At 41.1% G+C, this 14,319-nt stretch overlaps 1 protein-coding gene across 1 annotated transcript; it reads right to left on the bottom strand.

The window, feature by feature from the left end:
- Positions 1-1,273: 1,273 nt before the first annotated feature.
- Positions 1,274-10,075, bottom strand: LOC134750672 (peroxiredoxin-2-like). Its single transcript, XM_063685904.1, has 7 exons — positions 9,939-10,075; positions 9,783-9,831; positions 9,054-9,195; positions 7,658-7,793; positions 5,140-5,242; positions 3,996-4,124; positions 1,274-2,121 (listed from the first exon to the last, which is right to left on the bottom strand). Exons 1-7 carry the CDS (start codon positions 9,969-9,971, stop codon positions 2,030-2,032), a joined length of 684 nt encoding a protein of 227 aa, XP_063541974.1. The 5' UTR covers positions 9,972-10,075; the 3' UTR covers positions 1,274-2,029.
- Between the last annotated feature and the right edge of the window lie 4,244 nt (positions 10,076-14,319).

Below are 14,319 nucleotides of genomic sequence, written 5' to 3'. Positions count from 1 at the left end.
GTATTAAGTATGTACTTACTGCCTTTTTTGTCCCTTCCGCAACCGCCACTCACTCTCATTTTTATTATTTAACGAATTGTTGTTTATTTTTATTTTTGCATCTTGTTTGTTTTAATTAATCTTGACGTGTCTTTTATTATTTGTTTTATACTGTGTTAGTATTCTTAGAACTGCACTAGTTCATGGCCCCGACGGAAGATCAGCGCTAGCCCAGCCAGGCTAGCACCATGCTGAGTCGGGACCATTTCGTGGCTTATATTATTTATGTTGTGTTTCCTATGTACGTGTTTTCCTCTTTTTTGCCACGAATAAACGCTATCTATCTATCTATCTAATATATTATCATAGATGGTACGATCCTATAGATGTGCTAGAACTTGTGTTTAAAAATAACTGCTAAGTATCTATGTTTTTCTAATAATTATCTGGTGCTTTATTTCATGCATGGTGTGAAATAATTTATTTTAAATACATTAAAATACCCTGCTTATATTAATTTTGTCAATTCAGATTTTGGAATATTATTTAACAGAAAATCCAGCACTTATTAACCTTTTGGACGCCAATGACGGATATATCGGCATCGCAGGTCCAACGCCAAAGACGGATTAATCGGTCAAAGCCCACAGAGCAACATAGACCTACGTGCATGTGCATAAAGTTCAATTTCAGTTTTGACATTTCGGTGACGTGGCGTCCGAGTAGCTTTTGTGTTTAACATGGCGTCGAAAAGGTCTCTGTTTAGAGTTGATTTTGTTTTGTTTGTATATTGAACGGGTCAAAACAAATGCAGCAGTGTTCCTATTGAAAATGATTTAAATTTGATCGTACTTAATAAGTCCTATAGAACCGTGAGCCTTAAGGGGGACACTGATTATCAGTCCGCCATATCAGCCTGTCAGAACAAAAAATTTGCCAGTTCCGAACAACTGACAGGCCGATATCGTCCGGCGGAATGGTAATCAGTGGGCCCCTTTAGGAGGATACGATTTCTATGTTCTACGTGGTTCTACCATGTCAGTTAAAATATTACTAGAGAATGCGGTCCAAAAACAACATCAAACCCAATCAAATTGTCTACCAGGCCGCGTAGCCAACATGCCAATCGCTTACGCTCCGTAGCGATCGAAACGCAACTGTCACTGTTGCACTAATATGGCAGTGATAGAGAGACGCAAAGCGTTTCGTTGTCGTAGCGATAGCGATTGACACCTTGGCTAGGCCGGCTGTGCTTGTTCGCAAAAACAAGTCTGGGGTAAAAATAAAACTCAAATAACTTAACAGATGATGTATTCTTAACTACTTTAAATAAAGATTTCGAGTACTTCACAGAGCCTATCTATTTATTGAGACTTTGAACCTTCGAGCAACAGCGGGAAGGGAGTCGGCATTCGCACTATTTTCCCTCTGCCGAAGCACAGAAGCGCGATGCGATTCATACACAAAAAGAGATCGAGGTGTGCAAGATTTGTCTTTGACGTGTGTCATTATCTATGTATTTTTGTCGTCATTACAGATTGGATTTTTTATGTAGTATAAGTGCGACTGTGTGCACGTTTCCCCCCGCAAAAAATAGCAGAACGATTTTGTACGGTAAGATATCGCTTGGGCTCCTCCCTTCCCACAATGTCGGAAGCCAGTGTTGCTCGAAGCTGTGACCACGTTTCTTTTACATTTAACCCTTCACAGACAGTTAGATGCCACCTTAATAATAACTATTTTGCTCTCTTAGATAGCCAGGGCACGGAACCGGTTTTTTTTTTCAGAACCCCGAAATAGCCCAATATTTTTAATCATTTTATGCTCTTTAAGACTGAATTATGTATGTAGGTAACATCTTCGTATTATCAGATCGTCCAATTCAAAATGAAATAATAAACCAATAAACGTAATAATACGTATTTCTTGTAGGAAGAAAAAACCGGTTCCGAGCCTTTCATAGTTTCAAATTTTTTGTCCATGCCATGCAAAAATGGACTTAATATAAATGCCCCCAAGATTGAATACAGCATACAGCCTAGATAATTATTTAGTTAGCTTTATTGAAGTACTCCTTGCTTTCCTTAGGGCTCGGTTTGATTGTGTCAGAGTTCGTGTCTGGGTCCCAATTGGCTGGGCACACTGGAAAAAGAAATAAGATTGAATTTAAACAGTCGTCACATTTACTAATATGACATTTTTTTTTTATCTCGTATATATACTTGAAAATAATTGTAGTGTATAACTAGCTTTATGAACCGATTTTGCATGTACAACCAGCCTTAAAGTTATATATTTTAGTATGTGGGTATTTTTGCACTTTGTAATTTTTCCTCAGTCACCCGTTGACCACGAACGCTGTAAAGGGTTCGAAACGTCGGGATGTATTATATATTCAATATACGCGATATAATCCGTTTTCATAGTTTTATTTCATGAGTAACTATCGCGGTAACCGAAGACAATATTAATATGACATTTATCAAAATTACCAACATTGGTAGCTGCAACATCATCCTGACATCGCCACTATCAGACGAGGCCAGGATGATGTGCAATGTGCAATCTATACTTAAAAATAATGTATTAGTGTAGGTAATATTGCACTACATTATTATTATAGATCTCATCCTTGAAAAAAATTTGATAAAAACGAACTGTCAGTCATACGAACACTAAGCAAATTTGCCTACGTGAGTTAAACCGAAAAATTAGCTTAATGCAGAAGATAAAAATCACATCCACATTATTGAGCCTGTGAGGAAACTGAAGTATTAAGAGGGTAGTGTAATTAGTGGACGACCATCCATGCAAACTAAGTCCCCAGTTTACTCTCTGGATATTGACATTATGGCAGTGGGAGTACACTCCTCCTTTCGGCCAAACTCGGCTTCGTTCGGCTCAGCATTGCTCCAAGCAATTATTAGGGTTGGCACAACTTGACGTCCCTTTGCGTGCACAACCACAGATAAGATAATGACTTGAATTTTAACAACCCTTTAGGGTTTACCTATTTATAGCCGAAAGGGATAGTGCCATACATTAGAAAGGGACAGCAGGAGTCGACCCTTAATCGCTGTCAAACTTCGGGTTTGTAGAAAGTGTCCTTTCTGTACGGTAGTACTATTACTTACTAGCTTTTGCCCGCGACTTCGTCTGCGTGGACTTAGTAACCGCAGCTAGAGTAAGAATAGCGCCTGGAGAAAATCTCATAGCAATCTAAATTTGAGCATATTATGCACACAAATTAGCAGGCACTTCGTTAATTATCTCAATTCCACCCCGCTTTTTACTTTCTTAAGGGATGATTTTCGAGATATAAGCTATCCTATGTCCTTCTCAGGGACTCAACCTATCTCTATGCCAAATTTCATCTAAATCGGTTCAGCGGTTTAAGCGTGAAGAGGGAACACACAGACAGAAAGACAGACTTTCGCATTTATAATATTAGTATGGATTCTGTGATTATGGGAAATATTTTTACACAATCTGATGTATATTAACCATTGTTATTTATACCCCTTCATTCGTCTTTTTTCGATATTTTTCATTATTATAGGAGTTAGGATCGAAAATCTAATTCCACACTGTCCTAAGGCTCCTTTTAGAGTATTTAGACATTTTAGACGGATCACGGACGGGCATGCGATTTTCGTTACATTGCGGTATTCGGTCGATCGACTGAATGTTTTGTACTCTGTTGTTATAATCTGCATCTTCTCAAATGATTTTTAGGTCTTAGACGGTAATCTGTTAAACAAAAGCCATTGTTCCTTTTGTGTGGCCGTCGGCCATTGTGTGCCATTAAGTCTGAGCGCATGCTACGGCGCGTGCCATTGTCAGAGACATTGTCTGACAATGGCACGCGACTCGAAATCTTTTGAGAAGATGCAGACTATAGTAATGTGTCGAGTATCAAATATGGCATGCAAGTTCTCCCATCGTGTAAATGGGGCATAACTCTTGATGACTATTGCCCACTATTCAACTCGAACAATACTCGTGTTATACCGTACCTTGTCCGTGTTTATCGGAGAACTGGAAGGCCTTCACTAGTCGCAGAGTTTCCTCGACGGAGCGGCCGACTGGCAAGTCGTTGATGGACATGTGACGGAGGATACCGTTCCTATCGATCACGAAGAGGCCTGGAAATGACGAAGGACTCTTTTTAGTTTCCAGTATTAAATTAAAATATACCTATCATCATCATATCAGCCAGAGGACGTCGACTGCTGGACATAGGCCTCCCCCAAAGAGTGCCACAATGACCGGTCTTGCGCCACCCGCATCCAGCGGACTCCCGCGGCCTTTACCAGGTCATCAGTCCACCTTGTGATGGGTCTACCCACGCTGTGCCTTCCGGTACGTGGTAGCCACTCGAGAACCTATCCGCCCCAACGGCCATCGGTTCTACCGTGTTCTACGTGCAATGTGCTCCGCCCATTGCCACTTAAGTTTAGCGATTCGGAGGGCACATCGGTTCCTTTGGTTCGGATGGCCTCATTTCTGATGCGATCACGCAGAGAGACTCCCAGCATAGCCCTCTCCATTGCCCTTTGGGTGACTTTGAGCCTTCTTATGAGGCACGCAGTAAGCGGCCACGTTTCAGTTCCATATGTCATCACTGGCAACACACACTGTTCGAAGACTTTCATCTTGAGACACCTATAAATGTACCTATATTAATATTTAACCCTATGAATGTCACGCCTATCGTGAGCGAGGCGTCATCTTGAACCTTGTCCGAGTGCACGAAGGTTGATATTGGGCTGTAGCCGCGCGCGTCAGTTCACGTCTTTGGCGGTCAAAGGGATATTTAGATTGTTTTTTTTTTTATTAGCGAAATATTTAATAATGTCAGCCTTTAATCCATTCCCAGGCCGCAAGAGACTAGGTTTTCACGAAAATCCAAATATATTCCTGAAAACCTAATATTTTGAACCTCAAAAAGGATATTAAGAGTAATTAGTATAATTTAGAGTAGTTTTAGGATATTTTTTATAATTTTAGGATAATTTTTTTGCTAGTTATTATTTTTTCTTGCTGTGCATGCTTGCTTTGGATGGCATTCTTAAGTAATACCTACCACTTAAGTACTTTTTGTAACAATATTAAATGTGTTGTCTGTTTAGTGTGCCTTTTAAATAAAATAAAAATTACCACGCAGCGCGAAGCCGTCATCCAATAGAACATCATAGTCCTGGGACATCTTCTTTTTGTAGTCGGCCAGAAGAGGAATGTCTAGTTTTCCCAAACCACCGTCCTGAAACACCAAATGTTAGCTCATTTAGTCTGGGTTCTCGTCATAAAACTTAAGGCTTCAAGTTAGAAGCCTTTAATTCTGCAAGTTAACAAAAACTTATTTCCATGAGGCTTTAGTGCTAGAGTTCAAGTGACTAGTAGTAGTCTCAAAGCAGACCTGGATACAGACTATTATTGCAGAGGTGTAGGTACACTTGTAGCGAAATCAAGCACAAAGCTCAAGACCGATACAGATGCCGACGCACTGGCGCCCTCTGCCCCATCTAGGGGACATAGGACATAAAGTCAGTCAGTAGTACCAAAGATAGATATAACTCCGTAATAGATGGATACAGTCTAAGGAAAAAACGTGCCTTGAAAATCACGAAAATTTGATTCTCGATCAGATGGCGCCACTAGTTTTGGCCTACTCTCGTATAGATGGCGTTGACTGTTTCGTTTGTTATTTATAATTTTAACGCATACCAGTGAAAGAACATGGGTCAAAATCATATAAAAATAATTAATGCAAATAAAAAATTCATTTATCCATATTTAAATACATTTTAACGTATTTTTATAAATCTTCATTTTTAGTTTTAAAGTATGTCGATAGATGGCAGTGAATTTACAGTGGTTACAAAATTTACTATGACAGTACCGTTCTATCTTATTATATACTCATTGGTAGTACTCATAGTTCATAGTGCTAGAGTAACTTGAATTAAACTCAGTCTATAGATACAATTTCAGATGCATTGTATGTGTTGCAGTAAAATGTATGTAGCAGTTACAAACTTACTAAGGTTTATTTTAGTTTAATTTGTCCACGCAATACAAAATCACACATTTTTCAACAAAATAGGGGGTATTACTGCATAGTAACTTATACATACATAGGGGGCGCCACTGCGCCTGCGCAGAGTTTCGCGTAATATTCCCGATTGCGAAAACAAAATGAGGATTAAAAACCTTTTGTTTATCTGTACGAGTGTACTTTCTATGCACCTCGCTCGTACTCGCATATTAATGCGAGCGACATGTATACAAAGTAAGTTACGCAGATGTTAGCGAATATGTCGGTTTGAGCCAAAGAGGATATAAGATAGAGTGGTACTGTCATAGTAAATTTTATAACCACTGTAAATTCTTCCTGCTCTTCAATATCGTCATGGATTACATCACCAAAGACCTGCGAAAACCGGCCCCATGGACACTGTTATATGCACATGATGTAGTCCTAGTAGAGGAATCACTGCCGGAACTTCAAAGGAACCTCGAAGCATGGCGGGCGGCACTAGAAGACAAAGGACTAAGAGTGAGTCGGCAGAAAACTGAATACATGCATTGCAATTTCTCTAACCGCGACATATGCACGCAGTCACTACCCACAATCGATGGAAACCCTTTGAATAAGGTTGAGAAATTCAAGTACTTAGGGTCCGTTGTTAATACTAAAGCCGATACCGTAAGTGATATTGAAAGCAGAATAAAACAGGATGGCTCAAGTGGAGATCTCTTACTGGAGGTCTCTGTGACGCAAGAATGCCAGTTAAAACCAAAGGTACCGTGTACAAACGAGCAGTGAGACCAGCTTTACTTTACGGATACGAATGTTGGGGAATGAGAAAGTGTGACGAACAGAAAGTACATGTAACTGAAATGAAAATGCTGCGCTGGTCTGGAGGTGGTACTCGGTCAGACAAAATTCGAAATGAGTATATCCGAGGCACTTTTAAAGTTGCAGAGATACATCATAAGATGCACGAGGGCCGATTACGCTGGTATGGCCATGTAATGCGCAGAGACGATACGAGTTATGGCTATAGACGAGGGCAAGAGAGGCAGGGGCTGCCCGCCAACCAACTGGACTAGAACCATCTCCAAGGACATGATGGAGCTAGGCCTAATGCCAGCAATGACTAAAGATCGAAACAAGTGGCGATCAAGTATCAGGAGGGCCGACCCCAAATAGGGAATGCGCCAGGAGAATGATGATGATGATGATGATGTAAATTCACTGCCATCTATCGACATACTTTAAAACCAAAAATGAAGATTTATAAAAATACGTTAAAATGTATTTAAATATGGATAAATGTTTTTTTTTTATTTGCATTTTTTATTTTTATATGATTTTGACCCATGATCTTTCACTGATATGCGTTAAAATTATAAATAACAAATGAAACCGTCAACGCCCTCTATACGAGAGTAGGCCAAAGCTAGTGGCGCCATCTGATCGAGAATCAAATTTTCGTGATTTTCGAGGCACGTTTTTTCCTTAGACTGTATCCATCTATTATGGAGTTATATCTATCTTTGGTTTGAGATAAGGCAGTTGTGGTAAGGCTACAGCTTATTGTGATCTTTTGGTTTTAAGATTTAATCATCATGATTATTAAATCTTAAAACACTTAACATGAGAAAACACTACCTTCCTGGGTGTATTGATCCAGGCAAGATGGCTGAACTCCGAGTCAGTGGACACTCCGAGAACCTGACAGTCGATGTTGGCGAAGTCTTTTGATCGGTCGCTGAATGCGATCAGCTCCGTGGGGCAGACAAAGGTGCTGGAAATTTATGAAAAAAATGTGAAATTAGTTTTAATTGCGGGAAGCATTTATATGGCACAAAATAAAACACTGTGGGATTAATTGTGACTGGTAATAATTAATGGTTTATTATAATGATTATACTTGAATAATGAGTATGATGATCTGATAATAAGTAAAGTTTAACAATCCTTTTAAAGAAAGTTATTATTTTATATTATTATCATACTAAGTGCAGTCGCCATCAGATATATCGAAGCGGCCAAGGTGCTCAAAACTATCTGAACACGCACTCTAATGCCTTGACAAAAGAGGCATGTTTAGATATTTGTGAGCACTATGGCCGCTCTGATATATCTGATGGCGACTGTTCGATTACATTTTTTACAGTTAACTTAAAGTTACTTAAGTTACATGGGAAAAGTATTGATATTTGAGTTTATCAATATAGGAACTCACTACCTGTCATTTAATTTTGCCCCCATTAATTCCATCTCTGGTCATAATTGAAAAAATGAAAATGAAAAATATTTTGTAACTAATAATGAAACTTTTCACATCTGTGCCGATGCCTCTATTTAAGTACTAGATACTAGTAGATACTTGTACTAGATACTAGTAGATAGTTGTATTAAGAAGCACCACTCTTCTGTAATAGTAGCTTACAATTTTGGTGTGTGCATAGTATACAGTTCATAAATAATTAAATATATTCAGGGTTGATAAAAATCATGATTTTTATAAAAAAATCATAATAATCCGATTAATTTGATTTAAATCGGATTTATTTGATTAAAATCCGATTTTTTTGATTTTCTCATTTTCTTAAGATAAGATAAGATAAGATAATTATTTATTTGCTTAAACATTTGCTTTTTTTCATCGAAATAAACCCACACAGCATCTTTTTTTCTTCCAGACATCTTGTTGTTGTATTCACTCTTTCACTAGTCAACTACGAATGACCGGGCGAAAAGCGAAATGCGTCTCGTGTTTTAGTTTCGGTTGGTTTCGGGGAATCCTGGAACTGTTTCGGTACCATGCGTCTCGTATTATAGTGGGGAAACCCTGAAACTGTTACGGTATGACTCGCTTGCACATGTGTGCGTGCCATAGTGGTCCGGGGAATTCTCTAAACAATTTTGGGCCGAGTTGGTTATAGTAAAAATTTTATGATTTAAATCAAGTGATTTAAATCATGTCAACCCTGAGCCACAAAATTATTGTTTATTATCATTCTGTGTCTAACAATTCTAATGAACTAAACAGAATACTTACAAATCCAACGGGTAGAAGAGTAAGACAACATATTTCCCACTAAAGTCAGCCAGCTTGAGGTTATTGAATTCTCCGTTCACTACAGCTGTCGCTGCAAAGTCTGGGGCGGGCTTCTGAACCTTCGGGGTAAGGGCAACACTGGCTGGAAAAGGATTACATAGTAAATATAGTGACAAAGGGGTTATATATAAAACTTGGCATATGTCTGTAAAATTTTGTCCTTCATTTATGACCGACGACTGGTCTGGCCTAGTGGGTAGTAACCCTGCCTGTGAAGCCGATGGTCCTGGGTTTGAATCCCGGTAAGGGCATTTATTTGTGTGATGAGCACAGATATTTGTTCTCGAGTCATGGGTGTTTTTTTATATGTATTTAAGTATTTATATATTATATATATCGTTGTCTGAGTACCCATAACACAAACCTCCTTGGGCTTACCGTGGGACTTAGTCAATCTGTGTAAGAATGTCTTATAATATTTATTTATTTATTTTATTAACAAACCACAATTTCACTGAAATGACGAGCATTTTTATTTTTCCACCATCAACAGTCATTAATCTTAGCGAAAACGAGGCCGTATGGCCTATGGTCTTAGCCTGTCCAGAAGGACGAATAAAAAAAAGCAATGTTTTGCGACGTTCCCAATTACAATTTATAAGTAGAGGTTATGCAACAAAACAACGACAAATTTCCTAACTCACGACTAGAATACTTTCAAGTACTTACTTGTGGAAAGGTTCACTTTCTTTACTGTAGAAAGTGCCGGTAAAAGCACCTAAAATCAGAGAAACAGGGATGATTATCATATTACGCCGCCCAGAAATGTATGTATATATGATATGCAGCAATTTGATAAGTTTAATAGTAATTGTGTCATCTTACCCTTTTGCCGAACTGTTTGGCTAAGAAAGACATGATTTAATTTCTCTTTTATGAATTAAATTACGCTTTCTACAGTGATTTCCGGCTTTTGTCTTGAAAAATTGCCAGTCAGTTTCACTTTGTGGTTTTGAATGACAGTGACACTGACAGCAGTGACAAGGGACGTTTTAATGACATTGACAGTTTTTGCTTTGGGTTGCAAGGTAGACAATTATAAAAACCGCTGATGGTTGCTTCCAGCTTAAGCCTTTAACGCGATCCTGGGGGGGGGGAAAGTAGAATAAAGACTTTGGGAAGAAGGTTCATCTCATGCTTTGTCTCTTTCTGCAGAACAAATCTTAAAATGTGTAAATGCTTTAGGAATATTTTTATAAAAGTATGTGTCAAAATCCATTCAATTCAATACAACCAGTCACCTTAAAAAAAAAGACAAACCTTAGGGTTGATATATCTGAAGATAATATTATTTATGTGGTTGATTGATTAACTTAAACAGACCTGACGGATTTTTTAATTTTGATTACTGATTCGGGTAGATAATGTAGGGTATGCCAACAATTGTAATATGTCGGGTAGATTTCGAATAAAGTCAGTTAGTGTCTAGCTTGCGTTTTACTTAATACTTTCCACTGGCGCCGTCGAGATTTCTAATTAATTACCGAGTATTTACGCGTTTTCGAGTATATAAGTGATTATTTAAGTATTTAAGTGTTGTGTGTCGTGCACATTAAGTTTTTTGCGGGTCGTAAAATGCCAATCGGTAAAATCGAAGCGTTCGATCTAAGCTCGAAGCAATGGCCGGCTTACGTACGACGTGTCAAACAGTTTATTTTACTAAACGAAATTAAAGAAACTTTAAAAGTGCCGACGTTAATTACCGTGGTTGGTGACGCGACTTACTCATTAATGTGCGACCTTTGTGCTCCTGACCACCCAGAGACAAAAACATTTGACGACCTCGTCAAGTTGGTTTCTGATCACCTCGAGCCTAAGCGCTCAGAAATCGCCGAGCGCCATGTTTATCGACAACGGAGGCAACAACCTGGTGAAACGCTAACAGATTTTCTACAAAGTCTTAAACATCTCGCAGTCAATTGTAATTTTACGGGAAGGTTAGAGGAGGAGTTGCGAGATCAGTTCGTCTCTGGTTTGGCAAGTGAGGCCATGAGATCACGGATTTTTGCGGAGAAAAATATTAAGTACGCAAAAGCAGTAGAACTAGCTCTGGCACTGGAGGCCGCGGAGAAACATGCGGCCCTAAGCGGGGCCGGCGGGGGCTCGGCGGCGGCGGGTGCGAACGGCGGCGGCGACGGCGTGGCGGGCGAGGGCCTGCACGCCCTGCGCGCGCGACATGGCGGAGCCCGGCCGCGAGGGCCGACCGGGGGTGCAGAGCGCGGCGGCGGCGTCGGCGCAAGGGCATCCGGCGGCGGCGGCGGCGGCGGCGCATATAGCTCGACGGGCGACGATACGACTTGCTGGAGATGCGGTAAACGGCATCGCGCGAATAAGTGTCGTTTTGCTAATTACAATTGCGATCAGTGTAATCAACGCGGACATTTAAAAGTGATGTGTCCAAAAAGTGATCGGCGTAATAGTGACAAGCGGCAGCATTACTTAAGTGATAATTCCGAGGACGAGTTTTACCATATTCAAATGCAATCCCGAGGTAACGACCCTTATTATGTTGACATGGAAGTAGATGGGTTAAATGTAGAAATGGAAATCGATACCGGCAGTAGAATATCAGCAATTAATGAACAATTTTATAAACGATTTTTTAAAAATAAGGAATTGTTAACTGATCATTCAAAGTTTCGTAGTTATCAGGGCTCACGAATTGAACCTCTCGGATACCTCTCTGTCGAAGTGTACTTTGAAGGTACGAGAGTGTATAACCAATCTTTATATGTTATCAGAAACGGTGGCAGGCCACTGCTAGGTCGAGACTGGCTTAAAGCGTTCGGTATTAGAGAGATAAAAATTAACCAGATAGTGGAGGATCAATTCGTGAAGCAATTGTGCAAAGATTACCCAGAAGTATTTACTGACAAGTTAGGTACATGTAAAAAAACTCTCAAGTTAGAGCTAACGGATTGCGAGGGTGTGTACATGCGGGCGCGGCCGGTGCCGCTGGCGCTGCGCGCGGGCGTCGAGCGCGAGCTGGCGCGGCTGGAGCGCGACGGTACCATATACAGGGTGAGTCATTCTGATTTTGGAACTCCCATTGTGCCTGTCATCAAAACAAACGGGGAACTTAGGTTGTGCGGTGATTATAAAATAACAATTAACCCTAAGCTAAAGCGGGACTATTACCCTCTACCGCGTATTGAGGAGTTATTTGCCAACTTAAGTAACGGGCAGGAGTTCACAAAAATCGACCTTAGACATGCATACGAGCAAGTGCTTTTAACGGAAAGTTCGCAACGTTTCACTACAATCACCACACATATAGGTACATTTTCTTACCGCCGCACACCCTATGGTCTCTCATGTGTACCAGAGAAATTTCAAAAATTAATGGAGGAGACTTTGCGGGGAGTACCGGGCACAGTTGTATTTCTAGACGATATTTGCGTCACGGGACCGGACCGCCATTCACACCTCCGCAACCTCCGGATGGTACTTGAGAGGCTTAAGGAAATGGGGTTAACTGTCAAAATGGAAAAATGTCAATTTCTTCAAGAAAAAGTACATTACTTAGGATTTATCATTGATAAAACCGGTTTGCACCCGGACCCGACTAAGCTTGAGGCAATCACTAGTTTACCGACGCCTACTGACGTCACGCAGTTAAAGAGTTTTTTAGGTCTCTTAAATTATTACGGGAAATTTATTCCGAATCTTAGTACCTTATTACACCCACTGCATGCACTTTTAAAAAAAAATGTTAACTGGTCATGGAACAGTGATTGTGAACAGGCTTTTAACAAAGCAAAAAAGATGTTGATTAGTAATCGCGTTTTGGCGCACTATGAGGAGGGGCGGGAGCTCGTGCTATCTGTGGACAGCAGTTCGTATGGCGTCGGCGCGATTTTGGCGCACCGGTACGCGGACGGCAGCGAGCGGCCCGTCAGCTGCGCCTCGCGCACGCTCAACGACGCGGAGAAGAACTATAGCCAACTCGATAAAGAGGCCTTGGCCATATTTTATGGAGTGACTAAGCATCACCAATATTTGTTTGGGAGGCAATTCTTACTCCGCACGGATCACAAACCGCTTATGTATATTTTTGGTGAAAAGAAAGGCATTCCACAGACGGCTGCCAGTCGGTTGCAGCGCTGGGCCGCGCGGCTGGCGGGCTATGATTATAAAGTTGAATTTGTTAGGTCCGCGGACAACGGCCCGGCGGACAGTCTGTCTAGGCTTCCATTATCACACGAGCGTCGCCCCGCCTCAGAGACGTCGTGTTTTAATATGTTGGAAACGATGCCAATTAATTTTAAGGATGTGGCTAATGACACAAAAAAAGATCCCTTGTTATGTAAGATTTTAGGATACATAATGTTCGGTTGGCCATTATCCCCTAATCGAGAGGAAGAAAAACCGTTCTTTATTCGTAAGAACGAATTATACGCGGACTTAGGGTGTATTTTATTTAAATATAGAATCGTGATTCCTACAAAACTACAGAGTGGCATATTAAAGGAAATCCACACGGGTCATCTAGGCATTAACAAAATGAAAAGCTTAGCTCGTAATTACATTTATTGGCCTAACATGGATGCGGACATCGAGGCGACTGCGCGCGCGTGTACCGCGTGCCGCGCGGTGCGGGACGCGCCCGCGCACGCGCCGCTCCACCCGTGGGAGTTTCCTTTATACCCGTGGAGGCGATTGCATGCCGATTTTTTTGATTGTGCGAATAGACGTTTCCTTATTGTTATTGACGCTCATTCCAAATGGGTAGAAGTTTTGCCTATGTCAGGAACGACAGCGGGGGCGACAATAAAAGCTTTTCGTTCGGTATTTGCGAGATTTGGCTTGCCCTCTCAATTAGTCACGGATAATGGCCCACCATTTTCTTCGGAGGAATTTAATACGTATTGTAACAGAAACTCGATAAGACACACCACATCGGCGCCATACAGACCGCAGGGAAATGGGGAAGCCGAAAATGCGGTAAAAACAGTAAAGAAAGCAGTCAAACGGGCAGTTATCGAGGGGGTAGACATTATAGAGGCATTAAGTAGATTTTTGTTCCAATATAGGAACAGTGAGCATGCCACCACAGGCGTGGCACCGGCCGTGGCACTACTCGGGCGGCGGCTGCGCGGGCGCCTCGACGCGCTGCGCCCCGACCCCGCGGCCGCGGCGCACGCCGCGCAGAGCAAGCAGGCCGCGGCGGCCGGCGGCCAGTACCGGCGGTTTCACGTGGGGCAGC

The sequence above is a fragment of the Cydia strobilella genome, chromosome 20 (genome assembly GCF_947568885.1).
Source record: "Cydia strobilella chromosome 20, ilCydStro3.1, whole genome shotgun sequence".
Lineage (NCBI taxonomy): Eukaryota > Metazoa > Arthropoda > Insecta > Lepidoptera > Tortricidae > Cydia > Cydia strobilella.
Note: the sequence above shows the minus strand (reverse complement) of the source record. Positions and strands in the feature narration are given on the sequence as shown.